Genomic DNA, 20,626 nt, shown 5'->3' with positions numbered 1-20,626 from the left:
CTCATATTAAGTAAGATTCTGACTAGTCGTTTGCAGATCTGAATTCTGGAAACATTGAGGAGCAATCCAGAATCACTGGTAGATAAATCTCAATAACATTAATTTACTTACACTCAGATAACTTTCTAAAAAGTCACAGTCCAATTTTACAACAAGATGTGCAACAGGCAGAGAAGGAAAAGGACAAAACATTGCAAATAAGTTCTTGTCCTTCAGTGGTGCAAGTTCTCAGAAGTTTACTCTTGTCCAAATCCTTCTGTTTCTTCAATGGCAAATAACAGCTTTTCTTTTAGTTGCTCATAGCTCTTATAGGGTGGCAGGTCCAGACGGTTGAAACTGTAAGTAATAATTGTTAATATGAGAAAAGGAAATATAGAAAGAATCCTATAGACCATGTATGACAACATTAATACTTAAGTCAGGAAAAACTGATGCAAATCCTAGCTCTGCCACTTGGTCTTCAAGTAAGTGCTTTAACTTTTCAAGTCTTCGTTTCATTGGCAAAATGGGCATAACAATCGTTATCTCTCAGGGTAGAGTGAAGAAGAGGCAAACATAACATAGAACAGTGTCTGATGCTTAGCAGGTACTCAGCAAAATGTTGGTTTTCTCATTCTCTCCCACCCACCCCAATCTAGACACTAGTCAGCAAACATTTCTATAAAGGGTTAAATATTTAGTAAATATTTGTGACCCATAGATATTTTATCAGAATGTTATATGTATACCACTCTTTTTTTATATTTCATTCATTCATTCATTCATTCATATATATTTATACAAGCACTGGGTACAGTGAGAAGCGCGGGAGGGTGAGAGAATTCACCAGAGCCAGAGCGGGAAGCAGAGCAGGCAGAAGGACCGAAGTACACTGCTGAGGGGAGCAGAGGGCGGCAGGAGAGATCTGCGCGCCATGTGGGACCCTCCTCCGGTGGCCGGGGAGCAGCCAGGGATCGAACCAGCGCTGCCGAGGCTGCGGGCAGCTTCGCAACCCAGCGCTCAACCGCTGCGTCACCGGGGAGGCCCTATATACTGTATACCACTTTAAAAGTAAGAAACAATTTTCTTCTTGAATACCTAATGTTCTGCTCTTATTAGATTTTTCTGTCCTATTCTTAGCTGTAAGTTTTTAAAGGTCTCCTCCTAATTGGGATCATATTAGTATCACCGACACAATTAACAGGTAATGAATATGCCCTAAAGCCTTGACCCACTGCTGTATTTTAGGGTAAAGTCTAAGCAAATATTTGATAATAGAAGAAGCAATGCTATTCAAGAAGGGAACATAAATGTACAATTATGACTTTTGTTAATGTTTGCAAATGGAAACATGGAACTTGAGAAAGTAATGAGGCCGATTTTTAGGTGACTGAAGTAACCTTTTCACAGCTGTGTAATTACAGTATGACAGTTTCTTCCAACTTTGAAAAAAGCAAGGGACAAGAGGTAAATAAACATGCACAAGATGAAAGTACAGAAACTAACTGCATTTTTCTATACTAGCAATAAAACAATCTGAAAATTAAGAAAGCAATTCCATTTAATGTAGCTTCAAATAGAATAAAATGTTTAAGAATAAAGGTAGCAAAGTGTAATACATATAATGAGAACATTATATAACAGAGTTGAAATAAATTAAAGACCCAAATAAATGGAAAAGAATTCCATGTTCATGGACTGGGAGATTTACTCTCCCCTTCCCCTGCAAGTGATCCACAAATTTAAAGCAATTTGTATCAAAATCCCAGTTGACCTTTTTGCAGAAATGGACAAGCTGATTGTAAAATTCACAGATATTCACCCAGAATCATGAAGCACTTGAAAAAGTTGGAGAACACACACCTCCCGATTTCAAAACTTACTACAAAGCTATAGAAATCAAGAGATGCAACACCTGCCATTAAGGATAGGCATACAAATCAATGGAATAAAATTGAGAACCTAGAAATAAACTCATAATTTTATAGTCAATTGATTTTGCAGCAAGGATGCCAGGGTATTATTTAAAACCCCACATTTTGTATGTGTATAAAACAGTAAAGGAACACACATTGTATTTAAGATTTGGATTGAGTTTTACTTCTGTACATTTTGAAAATGTGGTTAAATTACATTTATAATGAGAATGTAAAATATCTCTGTTTAACATGTTAGAAACATAGCTTTCCCAATAGCTAACCCAACTAGATTTTTTTTCTCTGCCTTCAGAGAAGTTTTCTAAATACTACATTGAAAAAAAGGGGGCAGGGGAATGTAAACAGAGACTGACTGCAAATGAACATTAAGGAGCATTTTGGATAATGGACACATTCTAGAATTGGATCGTAGTGATGTTTGCACTACTCTGTAAATCTACTAATATCACAAAATGGGTAAGTTTTATGGTATGTAATTATGTTTCTAAAGATCAGTTATCAAAAAATAAATACCACATGGTATTCATTTCTAACTTCTAATAAGCTTTAATATCTACAGAGTAAGAAAAGGGCTATTTTCTTTTCTTTTTTTTTTTTTTTTTAAGATTTCTTTTTATTTATTTATTTATACAAGCACTGGGTACAGTCAGAAGCGCGGGAGGGTGAGAGAATTCACCAGAGCCAGAACGGGGAGCAGAGCAGGCAGAAGGACCAAAGCATACTGCTGAGGGGAGCAGCGGGCAGCAGGAGAGGTCTGCACGCCATGTGGGACCCTCCTCTGGTGGCCGGGGAGCAGCCGGGGATCGAACCGGCGCAGCAGAGGCTACGGGCAGCCTCACAACCCGGTGCTCAACCGCTGCACCACCGGGGAGGCCCAAAAAGGGCTATTTTGTTTACTCTTTCTGATTTTACTTACCAGGTATGACTTCTGGGTAACCAATTTTCTTTCCCAACCTTTTCAATGCAGAATTTCTGTGGTCCATTACTCCCTAAAACACAGTAAAGTTATCAACAGTTTGGTAATGCAATAGTTCTCAAATTGGATCCTCAATCCAACAGCATCATCAGCATCAACAGAATCTTAGATCCACAGGCTCTATTCCAAGTCTACTGCAATGAATCAGAAATTCTGGGGGGGTGAGGCTCAACAAGTGTTTTAACAAGCTTCCATGTGATTCTGATTAGTGCTAAAGTTTGAGAAATATTTTGTTAATGTATGTTCAGGAGAAGGAAATGCATTTTTTTTAAAAGATTGATTGATTGATTGATTTATACATATAAGAACCGGGGCACAGGCCAGATGCGTGGGAGGGTGAGAGGATTCACAAGAGAGAGTGGGGAACAGAACAGGCAGATTGACAAAGCAGCAGGTGAGACAGGAGAGGTCTGCCGCACCATGTGGGACCCTCGCCAGCCGGCATCGAACCAGCGCTGCAGAGGCTGCGGACAGCTTCACAGCGCTGCACTCAACCGCCTGCGCCACCAGGGGAGGCCCAGGAAATGCATTTTTTACCCAGTATATTCTAGAACAGAATAACATTGTTAACTTTATAAAAAGTAAACACCCTAGTGAATTCAGTATTAATGTTTAGGTTTATGGGTCCTACATATCTTTATGCACACAGACCCAGTTCTTGCCTCTCATTTATCTTCTGTTGAAGATAGCTGTGAATGGTGATCTTACAGCACTGCTTTTCTGAATGATCACTAATGAATGCTCCCTAAGAAGTACTTATTGGTGGTATCAATGACTGGTGGTGTTACTCACCTTCTTAAAGAAGAAATTAAATTCAAGTTTAATTTGAATCTAAAATGTTCTGCAATGTGTAAGAACATCAAAGAATTTTGTCATCTTACCTGACTAAACCCAATGTGCAAAGATATATTGGTAGGACTTTTTAATCTATTAACACTGAACTGTTTTTACAAGTTATGTGAAAAGCCCAGTAACATAGGAAATGGTCATTATGAAAAAGGACAGTTACAATTTTAAAGTAAGCATGAAATTATTTAATAACTTACTCACATTTCTCTATTCAATATTTTATAGCAGTTGTAAACACACGGTGGAAATCAAAGTTTCATTTACTAGTGCTAATTAATAGATGCAACAGAAGAGTAGTCTGGGTTGTTTTTCACTTAGAATCAAGATATGAAATGAACTAATGAAGGCTATTTTATAAATATGTTACAGTACTATCATTCAGAATGCTTTCTAAAATTTTATGGAATAGTAAGATATCAAGTTATAAACACTACATAGAGAGTTTATTTTTAGGTATTTTGTTGTTTTCAATACCTTTTATGTAGATTCTTGCACATGTTCCAATTTTCAGCCTATTTCAACTTTCAAATGATAAGGTCTGTGAGGCTTTTTAAAAAACATCAGATCGGCTTACAGAGCAACATGTTTTGGCAGAGAAATTATCCCTACCTCACTTATGTTATTTCCCCTTTTTCTTATTTATTTAGTACATTATTTCCTCTATTTTCTCTGTTCTTTCATATTCCAGTGCTTCTTATGCAGAAGGGCTTCTGATCATCTCTTGAACTCATACTTTTTCCTTTAAGTAGGAATAAGTATCTGACTATTGTATCTTCTAATAAGTATCTGACTATTTTATCTTCAAATGTACACGGAGTGAAATAAATATTTCATTATAAATCACTTTTTTAAAAGATTTATTTATTTATACATATAAGAACTGGGGTATAGGCCAGAGGTGTGTGGGGGTGAGAAGATTCACCAGGGACAGAGTGGGGAACAGAACAGGCAGAATGAAATACACTGCTGAGGGGAGCAGTGGGCGAGTTAGGAGAGGTCTGTTGCACCATGTGGGTAGCTCCCTGGCCAGGGATCCAATTCGTGTTGCAGTAGCTGAAGATAGCTTCATAGTGCTGCGACTTAACCCCTTGTTCCACCAGGGAGATCCTGGTCTGGTTTTTAAATCTTTTTTTTTTTTTAAAGATTAATTTATTTATTTATACAAGCACTGGGTACAGTCAGAAGCATGGGAGGGTGAGAGAATTCACAAAGCCAGAGCGGGGAGCAGAGCAGGCAGAAGAACCGAAGTACACTGCTGAGGGGAGCAGCAGGTTGCAGGAGAGGTGTGTGCGCCATGTGGGACCCTCCTTCGGTGGCTGGGGAGCAGCCGGGGATAGAACCAGCGCTGCAGAGGCTGCGGGCAGCTTCGCAACCCAGCGCTCAACTGCTGCGCCACTGGGGAGGCCTTGGTTTTTAAATCTTTTAAAGTGGCCAAAATTGCCTACTTATTCTTTAATTCTGATTCTGCTTCAGCTGAAGCAGGCTTAGGGATCACAACAACTGTCCTCCTATGGTACTTGGCATAATGTCGGTATTAAAGAAAGACAACAGTTTACTTATTTAGCCACAAAATAAATATACCCATGGTTATTTCAAAACAAAGCAGATTTTAACAAGTAAGTGCTATGTATCAGGTACTGTGATGGGTACCAGAAATAAAGATGAAGAAGATATGGATCTTTATCTCAAGGAGCTCCAGGTATAATAGGAAATGTGTAAATACATTAAAATATAGTATAATACAACTAATAGTACCTGTTTCATAGAAGATTCTAAAATGTTTGCCAAATGGCTGGATGATATATTTAAATATTTAAATATATTCAAATATTTAAGTATAGGAGACTAATGTCCTACTGAGTTAAAATGTGGGGTCTAAGGGTTAAAAATTTCTAGAGATAAGGACTATGAGGTAGTTTAAAAGTTTACAGAAAGTTTATAGAAATCCAGATTAACTATGAATACTTGTTTTTTGATAAAATGTATACACAATGGATGTATACATGTATACACCAATATTACAGCAGTGTGATAAACAGTTTTTTACGAGAAAAATGATCTTATATACACACCCATGAGGTCAGCAAATCCTCCAACTGGCAATCGGCAGGTTCCAGTAACAAACTGCAGAAGTCTCATTCTCTTCTCATTATCAATTTCTTTAACAAACTGTTTAAAGCACATTTAAAGAGATATATAGGTCATATGCTATGCTTACTAAACATACTAAACAAGGAAGAGAAACCATCATTTTAAATCTTGAACAGTTAATGTCAGATGTACTAGATGGTCTGTACCTACCACTATAGAGAGAGGAGCTTTCCATATTTATCTAAGTCCCACACACTTTCTCCCATATAAATCTTAGGACCACATCCTAAGAGGGAGGCAGAAAGAGAGTCCTCAGGCCCAAAAGCTCCCTACTCATGCAGTTTCAAGATCAGCAATTCTAGGACAGTGCCATCTTATTCAGCAGATTTGCCTGTGCTACAGGACATTTATGTAGTTACATAGGACACAATACAGGCTTTCTGGTTTTATGAAGAAATGAAATCAAGCCCACAGAATTGTGATACAGATATATACTAATAACAACCAACTACTCTCAATGTTCTTTAAGGTTTCTGTGTAGCTATGTGTGTCAGAATTATGTGGCTTTTAATTCCTACAACTCTAACTTAAAAAAATAGGTTTTTAAAAGTTGCTTTGTAGCTTATAGCACAATGATTTTGTCTCAGTAAACATTTTTTGTAAAGAGTAATTTTTTATCTTGTACTACTTTCAAATGTTTAAAAATGCTTATCCTATTTCCTTGAGTATACTATGCTAAGTGAAACAAGTCCAGCACAAAAGGACAAGTATACATGATTTCACTTATATGTGGTATCTAGCATAAGCAAGTTCGTAGAGACAGAAAATTTAACAGGGGTTACTACTGGCCAGAGACAGGGGAGAATGAAAAAATAAGTTAATTCTTTTGTGTATATCTAACAGTAGAGTTGCTAGATCATATGTAAACTCAATGTTTAACTTTTTGAGGAACTAAACTTTTCTACAGTGGTGTACCATTTTACATTCCTGCCAGTAATGAAGAAAGAGTTCTATCACCACCCAGGTTGAGTATTTCCCATTTTTTGATCACTGTCATCCTAATGGGTGTGAAGTGGTATCTCACTGTGGTTTTGATTTTTTTTTTTCCTTTATGAATAACTCAAACCTTGAGCATCTTTTCATGTGTTTTTAATTCTGAGCAGACAATTTCTGAACATTACATAATTCCTATTTATTTATTTATGCACACAAGAGCTGGGGTATAGGCCAGAGGTGCGGGAGGACGGGGGAGGTGTGTGTGTGAGAGGATTCACCAGACACAGAGTGGGGAACTGAACAGGTAGACTGAAATACACTGTTGAGGGGAGCAGCAGGTGAGACAGGAGAGGTCTGCTGCGCCATGTGCGTTAGCTTCCTGGCCTGGGATCGAACTCGTGCTGCAGTGGCTGCGGATAGCTTCATAGTGCTGAGACTTGACCCCCTGCACCACCAGGGAGGCCCTATGTAATTCTTAATGAGGTATAAATGATGAAAACCATACATTAGAATTCTATAAAATTCCAAAATCATTTAGAGCAAATGCAGGAAATCTTATTATCTAGAGTTGTCTTATACTAAAGGTACAGGGTATAAGTTGCTTACTTCACAACAGTCTTAAGAGGGTGCTTTCATAATCTATACTCATTTATTATAACGCATAAAATGAAATGAGGGGACTGAACACACTGGTAGATTTTATTCTGTGACTCATTTTCATAAGCAGCAAGCAATTTCTACAAAAATTATACTGTTTGCCAAAAGAAACAAACAGACAAACCTGCCAAAACCACATGATTTGTTTGCTTGTCCTAGTGTAATGACGGTAGATAGCATGTCTTTGCCAATCATTCAAGTCAATCTCTTGCATTCCACATAAAAGAACCTTTAGGGATGAAAAAGACAAATGTTTTCTTTAGGTAACATATAAAAAATTAGGCATAGATTGAAACTTAGAAAATTATTAAGAGAAGTTTGTAAGAAGACCTATGATCATTTCATAATGCATACAAATATTCAAGCATTATATTGCATATCTGAAATTAAAATAATGTATGTAATTATACTTTAATGTTAAAAAAGACTAATATAAAACAATTCTCAGAAAACAAATCAATCAGAAGGCTTTGGCTTATAAACTATCAAGAATTGCATCTATGATGCTCATGAAGGTTAAGTATAAGTATGTGATACCACAGACATGTTCAAATAAAGTCACTCACTACAGAGATGTTATGACTTTTTTTTGGTAACATGCTTATATTTGGATAAATTAAGGATTTTAAAAACTACTCAGGATGCTTCAAAACATCCCATCAGCATAAAGGATACTATTGCCATTGGGAATATAGGACAGTGAGTTGAAAGCAGACATCTGAAAGCATTTTTTTATTAGCATGCTACAGAGAAAGACAAAAACTCATTACCTCTAACTCCTTTGCATCAAAGTATTGTAAATACTGCTGGGGAAGAATTTCATTAAAGCCCTCAAAGAAAGCTTGTGTTTGTTCTTCAACACCTCGAGACAATCTCCATTCAGCTACCATTCTGGTAAATAAACATTAAAAAGGCTATCAGGAACATTAGGTTTCACCGTTACATTTTGAGTGTAAAAGTAATTTTTAAAAACTTTACTATTATGGGCCTCCCTGGATGCACACGGGTTAAAGTCTCAGCACTACCAAGCTATTGCCAGCCACTGCAGCATGAGCTTGATCATTGGCCAGGGAGCTGACCCACATGGCACAGCAGATCTCTCCTGTCTCACTGGCTGCTCCCCTCAGCAGTGAACTTCAGTGGATCTGCCTGTTCTGGTCCCCACTCTGTCTTTGGTGAATCCTCTCACCCATTGCACCTCTGGCCTGCACCCCAGTTCTTCTATGCATAAATGAATAAATATATAAAAACTTTACTATTATGAGTAAACCTCAATTATATACAAAAGTAGAAGAATATAATGAACCATCTTCAAGCAACACCAATCTTACTTTCTATGTCCCTACATACTTTAGCTATCAAATTATTTCATTTTAACATCTTATTTCAGTGAGCTCTCTTTTAAAAAAACAAAACTATAATACTCTTACCACACAGAAAGTGAACAAATAAACCCTTAGTCCAAAGCCTACTGATTAACTTAATTTTTAAAAAACTATTACTTGATTCAGAATCTAAAAATTGTTCATATATCCCAAAATCTTTTAGTTTTTAAAAAAAGATTAGAAGAACTGGAGTGTAGGCCAGAGGTGCAGGTGCAGAGAGGATTCACCAGAGACAGACAGTGGGGAGCAGCGGGTGAGACAGAATAGGTCTGCTGCGCCATATGTGCGTTAGCTCCCTGGCCAGGTATTGAACTCAGGCTGCCTCAGTGATAGCGCTGAGACTTAAACCCTAGGCCTCCAGCTTAGGAAGGCCCCTACGCTGCTTTTAATTTACAGATTTCTCCTGTGAAAATTTAAAAAATTGTTAAAATCTATTCATTTAAGGAAAGCAACATAGTAGACTTATAAAAAACATAAGCAATTGGGTCAAACGAGAAACAGAGCAAACTGACATTATGTAAAAGTAAACAATCAATTATATAAAGTGTTGATGAATTAAATAGTCTTGTTTAAAGACCTAGGTTGTTAGATTAGTTGAAAAGACAAAAATCAGCCATGTACTACTAAGAAACCTAGCTTGTAAAACAAAATGTTTAGTTTAAAAGGAATGATTTATCATTAAAGCACTCTACTAAATATTCTAGATTTCAACTCTTTCTTGTAATCTTCATTTACATAGATATTAAGTTTTAAAATCACACCAAAGATAAACTGATTTTTCATTTTATTGCAGAATATTTAATTTTTGAGGAGAGAGCATTCTAGGCATTTTTAAAAAGATTTATGCAGGGCCTCCCTGGTGGTGCAGGGGTTGAGCGCTGGGTTGCGAAGCTGCCCGCAGCCTCTGCAGTGCTGGTTCGATCCCCGGCCGCCGGGCGAGGATCCCACATGGTGTGCAGACCTCTCCTGCTGCCCGCTGCTCCCCTCAGCAGTGTACTTCGTCAGTCTGCCTGTTCTGCTCTCCGCTCTGGCTTTGGTGAATTCTCTCACCCTCCCGTGCTTCTGACTATACCCAGTGCTTGTATAAATAAATAAATCTTTTTAAAAAATTAAAATTAAAAAAAAAATTATGCATTCAAGAACTGGGGTGTAGGTCAGAGGTGTTGGGGGTGAGGGATTCATCAGAGACAGAGTGGGGAGCAGAAGAGGCAGATGTACTGAAATATACTGCTGAGGGGAGCAGCGGATATGACAGGAGAGGTCTGCTGTGTCATGTGGATCGGCTCTGAGGCTGGGGATCAAATTTATGTTGCAATGGCTGGTCATAGTTTCATAATGCTCTGTCCCTAAACCCTGTGCCACCAGGGAGGCCCCATTTTAAGGATTTTATTACTTGATGACTGCTTAGGACAAAGTCCTAAAATTTATTGAAGTCTCTTAAGTTCTGGAAAAGAGCAGTGTAGGTTATATTGGTCTGGTGAGTACAGTGATAAACCATGGGCAAATTATTAAAAAACAGATGTTTGGAATCCACCAGGAAGAAACCAAAGGCAAGCAGAAGCTGGTGGGGATGATACTTTTTTTAAGGGGTTTGGCACACTGAAGCACATCTGCATTTATTCTTTTTTCGTTGAGGGTACTTCCCAGTTTACACAGAGTACAAGAGATTGAGGCTCAAAAAGAAAAGCAACAGTCTTATAGGACAAAGGAGACATGAGGCTGAGATTGTTGGGGTTACCAAAGCTGGTACAGAAAAAATACCAGAAAAAAAAAGACAAAGGAATATCCAAATCTGCACAGAAATTTACTTCAAATATTTAATTGACTCCTAAGTTCACATGTATAAAATGATGAGACTGCACAGAACCCTGTACAAAGTAACAACTGGAAAGACAAAAACCCAAGCAAAAACTTCAGCAGCTACTTCATGATGGAAAGACCAAATTTAAGAGTTAACATTTCACAAAGTTTCACAGTAAACACCTGCATGAAGGAGCATGTACTAGGAGTAAAAGTTATGTTGTAGGATTAAAGACAGAATGTAAATAGACCCTCTCCAGCAAGGTTCAACAGGATCATTGTAATCTGTCAATATTCTTCAGAGGAAGAAAAAAGAATCCAGAGTTTCTACTCATGTATCATCCACAATGAAAAGTGAAAATAAATAAATCTTAAAAAAAGGGGGGGGGGGACAAAAAAGAGATGGAGATTCTCAGCAGAGAAACCCTTAAAAGAAACAGATGGAAATTCTAGAATATCTGAATATCTGGAATGAAAATGGGCTTTAAAGAAGTGAATTCAAGGGTGTAGAAATCAAAATGATACAAATTGGATAGAAAAATGATACAAAACACATGGAATCTAGGAACCATGTGATGATACCAAAGGTTAAATTACATGCAACTAAAATCTTTGAGGTAGAGATGGAATGAAGCAAAAGAAACTAGAGATAAAGCCCCAAATATTCTACAATTGCTGAAATAACATGAATTGCCCATACTTCTAGGAAGCTCAGTAAATGCCCAATATAAAAGCAATCATAATTAGGTAACTATGAGAATCAAAATGGTAAAAACCAAAATTAAAATAAAAAATTTAAAAATTCATTGAATAAACACATTTTATTGAGAAAGACATACATCATGAAAATCCATAGAAGCCAAAAATGGAATGATATTGAAAGAAAGTTTGAAAAAGATGAATAAAATAGGAAGAAACGAATAAAAGAAACAAAAAACATATCACAAATGTATCATCTTGGTCCTGTTCTATACTAAAGCATGAATCTAATAAAGAAATCAGTGCTCCCCCCTCCAGAAAAAGAGAAAAAAACAAAAAACCCTGGAATCTTTAACTCTACTGAAATAATCCTTTGAAACTAAAAGTGACATAAAGATATTTCCAGATAAAGGCTGAGGGAATTTGTCAGCAGTGGCACTCTAAGAGAAATGTAAGTTGAGTGAAATGATCACACATTAATTGGATCTTGGAAAGAAAAAGAGAGCCACAATGGTAATGTGAATAAACATAAAAGACTATTTTTTCCTTAATTTATTTAACAATTTATTGATTAAAAGTGAGAGTAATAAGGTATTATGGGGTTTATAAGAAATAAAATATGACCATAGCAGTATGAAGGGCTGGGATAAGAGAAATAGAATAATACTCTTATGAGTCCTTTATATTGCACAATTAGTAGTAAAATAAGTTATAGCATTATTTATAATATTAATTATAAATCTGTAACTTATCACTTATAATGTGATTATTATAATCATCAGAGCAGTGACAAAAAATTAAAGTGGTATAGCAAAAACAAATAAAAACCCCCAAAACTTAGTAGGAAAGACAAAAAAGGAAACTAAAAATTACTCAATTCAAAAAAGGACAGGAATGGAGCAACAAAGGAAATTGGGAAATACAAGAAACAAATTAAGTGTGAAACTTAAAAAAAAAATCAGTAATAACATTAAGTGTAAATGTACTAAATACTGCAATTAAAAAGTAAAGATTATCAGACAGAAAAAAAAAATAAGACCCAATGATATGCTGCTTATAAGAAACAAACTTTAAATACAAAGACACAGGAAAGAAAGTGAAGGATGGAGGAAGCTATACCATGCAAACATAAATCACAAGAAAGTAGGAATGTATATACTAATATTTGAAAAACAGAAAAGTAAGCGAGACCTAGAAACTAGATTCAAGAGGAAACACATATGTAAAATCTAACCCTGATCTGAGAGAACTGGTGTTGAATGAACTAATAATTCTTGACATTAAAGTATGAACCAATGTAAAGCATGACAGTATATACAATAAACCATACTGTAAATTTCTACGTCCTCTTAAAATATTCACCATGAAATTTCTGTATATAAATTAGAGATTCAATTTAATGACACATCACATGGCACCGTAGTTACAAAATTGATGTATTTTTTAAAAGATTTATTTTATTTTTTTATGCATATAAGAGCTGGAGTACAGGCCAGAGGTGCGGGGGTGAGAGGATTCACCAGACACAGAGTGGGGAAGAGAACAGGCAGACTGACTGAAATATACTGCTGAGGGGAGCAGCAGGCAAAACAGGAGAGGTCTGCTGTGCATGTGGATTAGCTCCCTGGCCAGGGATCAAACTTATGCTGCAGTGGCTGCCAATAGCGTCATAGTGCTGAGACTTCACTTCTTGAGCCACCAGGGAGGCCCCCAAAATTGGTATTTAAAAGAGTGATCTAGTGCTACTTCTACCGTTAAAACTCCCACTTTGGGGAAAGTAAAAGTTCCATATGACCAAAACTCTTATTCTATTACTTTACAAATTTTCCAAATCCCAGTTAAACTGAAACTGCACTGGAATGGGAGTATAAAACCCATTACCACTAGACTATTTCTTTGTAAGGTCTGGTTTGAGATAACCTTCAGGATAGTACCTCCATCCTGCTTCCACCACCAGAAATCCTCCTACCTCTCATTGTTTTGTTGCCAGTCTTGCTGGATGAGAAATTTAGACTGACTACTGAATTTAATATTTAATTTCTTTTAATCTGGTCTCTGTATCTACTAATTGGCTATAGTTCTATTCTTTTAAAGGTTATTTTAATTCATTAACTTCCACAACTTTTCCTTGTCTTCTAAAATGTAAGACATGGCAGAATGGAATAGCAACTCTGAGCTACCTCAATCTGACTACACCACAGACCATGTCTACTCGTCCTATTTACCAGATGTGATTTGTGCTTTCCAGTCTCCATTATCTTTGCTCAAAACTTTAGCTCTCATTTCTGTACAACTAAATCCTTCCCAACCTTAAGTTGACTTAAATATCGACTACTTGTTCTAGCTAAATAACTACAGTTAGATGAAATGGTTGCTCACTCCTTTGACATCCATAGCACTTTCCTTGTTCCTTTCCCAACACATTTATAAGGCAGAAAGTAATCCTTAATAATGTATAATCAATTCTCATAATATTAAAAGGCAAATATTATTATTATTTTTTTAAATTTTACTTTATTTATGCATACAAGAGCTGGGGTACAGGCCAGAGATGCAGGGGGTGAGAGGATTCACCAGAGGCAGAGCAGGGAGCAGAACAGGCAGACTGACGAAATACACTGCTGAGGGGAGCAGCGGGCGAGACAGGAGAGGTCTGCTGCGCCATGTGGGTTGCTCCCTGGCCGGCCTGGGGACCAAACTCGTGCTGCAGAGGCTGCGGATTGCTTCACAGTGCGGTGCTTAACCCCTTGTGCCACCAGGGAGGCCCGCAAATATTATTTTTTGAAATACTGTCCACTAGTACTACTATGCAAATATCAACATGCTGTACTCCAACAGAAAGGCTAAACTATGTTAAAAGAATTCTCTCTCACCTGATATATTCTTCTTTATTTTCTTCTGTTACAAGAATGTTGCCACCATTGGGTTTCAAATCATGACTCTTGATTTCACCTAAAATTTCTTTATCGACGGAGAAGTACATTTCCAAACCGCATTCTTCAATATTATTTTCTCTGCACAAGTGAAATTAACACTATCTATTAACACTAATACAATCATAAGTTTTTAAATAAAGGACTATGTTCTTAAAGAATTACTATTAAACTGTAACATCAACATAAGAAAACTGGAAGATAATGCTCTAAAGTAACATTTTTGCCTAAGAGGTTAAGTATATTTTTGTAAAATGTATCATGTTAAATAATGAGACAAGTTTGATGTAAGACTAAATTTAATCAATCACATGCTTACAGTTTAAATAAGTTACAACACCATAATGAAAATATATAGGTTACATTTTGATAAATTAAATGGAAATGAACTTACTTAACCCAAATGAGAGAATTGTAAAACTCTGGATCAATAGATTCTAAATCCTTGAGTCCAACTGGTTTGTTCAAAATACGCTTATAGAATGGCAAAGAAAAACCAGTATCTATGAATTTCCCATGGAACAAGGCCTATGCAAAAAAGAAAATAATACCACTTATACGTCATTTTATAATGTTAGATGAGTTCTTCACTTAAGAAAAACCTCCCTTATATGATCAATTATGGCACATTTCTGGGGAAAGAACAAATGCAACAAACTTAATCTTAGAAATGAGAAAATAGCAAATGAGAAAGTTAAAGAAACAATGTTTTAATACTGCTGAATTAGCAGATTTACAGTTTTTGACCTTTACTTACCATGGCAATAAACCTGCCAATAAAACGGAAATATTTTAGATGATCTGGATTGATGTAAGAAGCGGGGTTTATCTGCAAGCAGTAGTTATCCTTTCCTGCATATTCAAACAGGCAATACATTGGGTTCAACACCTCATGTGACAAAAGAAAGAACCATTCTCTGAAATCAAAAGAAAATTCAGGGTGAAAAATCTTCTAAGCAACCATGCTAATAAACCAAAGAACACTTAAAATTTGTGAGGAATCTATACATCTTAGCTAGTGATAAGTTTTTATTTAAGTTTTTTTTTAAGATTTATTTTTTATTTATACAATAGTTGGGGTACAGGCCAGAGGCACAGGAGGGTGAGAGGATTCACCAGAGACAGAGTAGGGAGCAGAACAGGCAGACAGACTGAAAGCACTGCTGAGGGGAGCAGTGGGAGCGACAGGAGAGGTCTGCTGCACCATGTGGGAATCTCCCTGGCTGGCTAGGAATCGAACCCGCATTGCAGAAGCTGTGGACAGCTTCACGGTGCTGCGCTTAACCCACTGCGCCACCGGGGAGGCCCTAAGATTTATTTTTATTTATTTATACATACAAGAGCTGGGGTGTAGGTCAGAGGTGTGGGAAGTGAGAGGATTCACCACAGAACAAATGGGGAGCAGAACACATGGATCTACTGAAATATGCTGCTGACGGGAGCAGTGGACAGACAGGAGAGGTCTCCCACACCACATGGGTTAGTGCCCTGGCCAGGGATCAAACTCATGCCGCAGTGGATGGCAATAGCTTGGTAGTGCTGAGACTTCAATGCCTGTTCCACCACGGAGGCTCTAGTGATAGTCGTTTAAACCCATGCTGAATTTTACCGCTTCTGTTCAAACTGACATCTACTGCACAGCTAACATTTACATTTACACAGTTTATTTATTATATTTCAAAAAAATCTAAGACACGGACTTTGAACACCCCATTACATGATGAACCACTAAAAATTTCTTTCCAGTTAAAATGGTTAATTTAGAATATTAAAATATGAAAATGATGGTCTTAGACTCAATGAAATGTTATACATAGTTAAGGTTAAAATTCACTTTGAGGGCCTCCCTGGTGGCGCAAGGGGTTAAGCATCGCACTGTGAAGATGTCCGCAGCCTCTGCAGCACAAGTTCGATCCCCAGCCGGCCAAGGAGCAACCCACATGGTGAAGCAGACCTCTCCTGTCTCACCCGCTGCTCCCCTCAGCAGTGTATTTCAGTCAGTCTACCTGTTCTGTTCCCCACTCTGTCTCTGGTGAATCCTCTCACCCCCTATATCTCTGGCCCGTGCCCCAGCTCTTGTATGCATAAATAAATATTTTAAAAAAAAATTCACTTTGACACATGTAATTAGAGCAACTGAAATGAGTCTAGCATTATTACATGTATTTCTAAGACCCACAAAAGTAATCCTCACCAAGTGTCACTTTACTTTTCCAAAGGCAATCAAGTACTTAAGACATTCATTTAAAAGAAAAATGGGGCCTCCCCGGTGGCACAGCGATTGAGCGCGGCTCAACAGACCTCTCCTGCCACACCTGCTGCTCCCCTCAGCAGTGTATTTTGCAGTCTGCCTGTTCTGTTCCCTGCACTGACTCTGGTGAATTCTCTCACCCTCCCAAGCTTCTGACTATACCCAGTGCTTGTATAAATAAAGAAATAAATCTTTTTTTTTTTAAAAAAAAAGGAAACATGCTCTTATTAGCTCTAATTCAAATGCTATGAAAATATCAACATATGACTATAAGATTATAGTTACTGTGTGCAAGGGTGGTTGTTTTGGAACACTAGGCAGAGTTGCTCTGGGGCAATATATGCAATATTCAGCTTCTGTTTAAGAGTATCTTTTCCTGTTAGTTCATGGCCTCTAGTGGTATACTGTACATACTTAATATTGCTAGTTGATTTCCTAATTAAAAATGCTGCCATTCTGAATTATCTTTAAAACCAAAATTAAATGGTTCTACTCATTTTTTACTAATGATTATTTCATACATTCTAAAATGTGAACTTTGAAATACAGCAAGTTAAAAACTACTAAAATGTAGCTACCAGTTAGGGAACACACAAAGGTCATTAACAAATATTAATTCTATTTTTCACAATAATCCTAGAAGAGTAGATATGAATATACTTACTTTACGAATGAAACTGTTTGTCCTAGATTATATTACTGTATGTAAAAAAAGGATTCAAATCCAGTTGACCCCAAAGTCCTTGCCTTTCCACACTGCACTGCTATGCAAATTTTTAATTTCATATAATAAATGGAATAAGGAAAGCAGTTTTCTTTTGAGTCTATCTTCTAGGGTTTGATAAGAAACTCCACACAAAGAAGGCAGAACTAAAAATTTCCACTCCTATTTTATATAGCCTCTATATCCCGAAAGACACATTATTAATGCCAGTTGAGAAATGGATAACTGTCTGATCATTCTATCATTAATAACTGATGGGGAGGAAAATGACCTGATCACTCTAGGGCCTTACATGGAATCGACATGAAGTAGTGATTACAATAATGGATACTGATTTGATGATGCAAAGCTTGTTTTCAGGCTCTACAACTTAGTCATGTGCTTTAAGTGTGTTGTAAACCTCATCATTTTTATAAAGTTCTATCTCACAGTGTTAATCAAAGGATCAAATGAGTGATATGGATGAAATCAACTAGCAATGCCTTAGAGAAAGTGCTGAATTTAAGTTTATTGAAATTCTGTAGCTGCAGCATAATAAAGATAAAGTAATTTGCTCCATTTCATTTTCCTGAAATATTAGATTGAGAAAATGTTTTCAAGCAAAGTATAACAGCACCTTTGAAGAAAAGGAACTAAGTTTTGAATATTCATATTACATATTACCACTACCTTGCTACACCTCCATAATCTAAGCCTTCTTCTCCTGGAAAAATCACCCACAAACGTCTTCGCAGGTCTTGGGGACTGAAGCTCATTATCTAGAAAACAATACAGTAAAAGAATTCGTGAAAGCAGTTACTGAAACACCATTCTACCATATCCAGGTTTAATATCTTCATCACAGGTAACTTAAATTCCTAATGAAGTAACATGGTGTTTATGGTCTAGTCAACACCATAAATACAGAAAATACATTAGTTTCATATTTTATAATTATATATATTTTATTCCTATATATTTTTAAATGATCTTAATATTGACTTAGTAAGTTGCTCCATTCACTTGCTTACATCAGAGTACCTGTGGGCATTGTCAAAGGGTTAGGTTTTTAGTTTTGTTTTTTTTGGTTTGGTTAGGTTTGGGTTTGTTAATAGAGAAAGGGTACACATAATAAGTCAACTGCCTAACTTGGAAATGAAAACCAGTGGACACAGAGGGAATATATTTAACTTTGGAAACCCATCTCAGTGGAAACCTATTAAAACCCGAAGAACTACTTAGATTTTTGCCCTACTAGAGTGGTTAATGAGGTCATCTTCATATTTGAAGGGCAGTACCATTATTGAGGTATAATGCATAGGTCATTTGGGTTCTTCCTTTGTGAAACTAATTATTTTTCCAAAATTGAGCCATTAGAACATTACAAATATTAATTAATCTTGGGGGGTGAAGAGAGGAGGCAGGGCCTAGAGAAAAAGAAGTTGATACAATGCTTCTGTTTTATAAATAATAAGAATGAACTCTAACATTTAAAAATATCCACAGAGGGCCTCCCCTGGTGGCGCAGAGGTTGAGCGCTGGGCTGCCAAGCTGCCCGCAGCCTCTGCAGTGCTGCTTCAATCCCCGCCTGACGGCAAGGGTCCCACATGGTGCAACAGACCTCTCCTGCCGCACCTGCTGCTTCCCTCAGCAGTGTATTTCGTCAGTCTGCCTGTTCTGTTATCCGCTCTGGCTCTGGTGAATTCTCTCACCTTCCCACGCTTATGACTATATCCAGTGCTTGTATAAATAAATAAATTTTTAAAAATAAATAAAAAATAAAAATATCCAGAGAGGTTCACGAAGTAACCTGTATTGTTATTCCAGGGATCTTTAAGTTCCTACAAACAGATAATAACATTTTCATGAATTCATATTCCACTCAAACAAGAAAATCCTAAATGTAACCAAAAAATTAATGTTTTTTGACAAATATTCTGTAAATACTATAGGCCAAATATAGAGCAATACAAATGAGATGTTATAGGTTTAAAATGTCTTTAGGGCATTTCTAACAAATGCCTAATATGAAGGAAAAGCAAATTTTTCTCTTACAATTGCCCCATAAGGAGTGGTGCTATGTTAACAAAAACACTACCCAAAATAACTTTATCCAATAGTTTGTGAAGAAAATCTGGTGCTAATTTTGTTATCAGATTTGTCACTCTTCCAAAGCAATAAAAAATTTTCCTCTTAAGTTTTTACTTCACATTATTCAGTGGATGTCAAATGTAGGGTGAGAATTTTAAACTGTATTTTTAGTACCATTTGGCTTGTCATTCTGCTGAAACCTTTAGGTTTCAAAAGTAAAAAGAGAGAAAAAAGGCAAAAAGATAAAGAACACATAATCATGTTTTGCATCTTTTTAGCTCTGCCACTGGAAAATTATGTTCCAAGAAACTGGCATACCGAGAATGACACAGTGGCTATGAATACGAAAATTTGAATAGGTATCAACTGGGGTGGGGATGGTCTTGGATACTTACAGCATGATCAAGGGAAAGAGTCAGAATTCTCATCAATAAAGCTCTGACACCAGAAAGCTACCTGCTCTTACTTAGGACAGCTGACTGGTTTTGGCTTTAATGTTAATAACCAAGGTTCAATTAGAATAAACACATAACTATTTCAGAAACCAAGAAGCCAGCTACCGTCAACTATCTCAGACAATTTCTTTGCCTTTTGCATCCAGCCTGGAAGTTCTTGAAGCTGTAGCTACCAAAAGGGGCTTGATAATAATCACTTCCACATCTGACCATAAACATAGACTAAATGGGGCCTCCCCAAGACTAAATGGGGCCTCCCCAAGGGCGCAGCAGGTTGAGCGCAGCGTTGTGAAGCTGTCCACAGCCTCTGCAGCGCCGGTTCCATTCCCGGCCAGTCAGGGAGATGCCCACATGGTGCAGCAGATCTCTCCTGTCTCGGCTGCTGCTCCCCTCAGCAGTGTATTTTGGTCCTTCTGCCTGTTCTGTTCCCTGCTCTGTCTCTGGTGAATTCTCTCACCCTCCCGCGCCTCTGGCTTGTACCCCAGTGCTTGTATAAATAAATAAATCTTAAAAAAATAAAGTGGATGTTTTCATTTTAAGACTTTTTTTCACTGATCATTTTAATTTTCTCTATGGAAAAAAAAATCACAACATTTAGGGCCTCCCCCGTGGCGCAGCGGTTGAGCGCTGGGTTGCGAAGCTGCCCGCAGCCTCTGCAGCGCTGGTTTGATCCCCGGCTGCTCCCCAGCCACCGGAGAGGGTCCCACATGGCGCGCAGACCTCTCCTGCCACCCGCTGCTCCCCTCAGCAGTGTACTTCAGTCCTTCTGCCTGCTCTGCTCCCCGCTCTGGCTCTGGTGAATTCTCTCACCCTCCCGCGCTTCT

At 37.4% G+C, this 20,626-nt stretch overlaps 1 protein-coding gene across 1 annotated transcript in view; it reads right to left on the bottom strand.

Annotated features, from left to right (window-relative positions):
• Positions 1 to 236: 236 nt before the first annotated feature.
• ITCH (itchy E3 ubiquitin protein ligase) overlaps positions 237 to 20,626 on the bottom strand; it is a gene marked incomplete at both ends in the record, with an annotated part of 70,086 nt that continues 49,696 nt past the window's right edge. Inside the window, 9 exons of the mRNA XM_084248053.1 lie at positions 237 to 336; positions 2,833 to 2,905; positions 5,814 to 5,910; positions 7,610 to 7,714; positions 8,256 to 8,376; positions 14,243 to 14,383; positions 14,697 to 14,830; positions 15,060 to 15,219; positions 17,947 to 18,035. Of these exons, the coding sequence (XP_084104179.1) occupies positions 237 to 336; positions 2,833 to 2,905; positions 5,814 to 5,910; positions 7,610 to 7,714; positions 8,256 to 8,376; positions 14,243 to 14,383; positions 14,697 to 14,830; positions 15,060 to 15,219; positions 17,947 to 18,035 (1,020 nt within the window). The remainder of the gene's footprint in view (positions 337 to 2,832; positions 2,906 to 5,813; positions 5,911 to 7,609; positions 7,715 to 8,255; positions 8,377 to 14,242; positions 14,384 to 14,696; positions 14,831 to 15,059; positions 15,220 to 17,946; positions 18,036 to 20,626) is intronic.

This window comes from Talpa europaea (assembly GCF_964194135.1).
Source record: "Talpa europaea genome assembly, chromosome: 11".
Taxonomy (NCBI): domain Eukaryota; kingdom Metazoa; phylum Chordata; class Mammalia; order Eulipotyphla; family Talpidae; genus Talpa; species Talpa europaea.
This window is presented reverse-complemented; position numbering and strand designations above follow the sequence as displayed.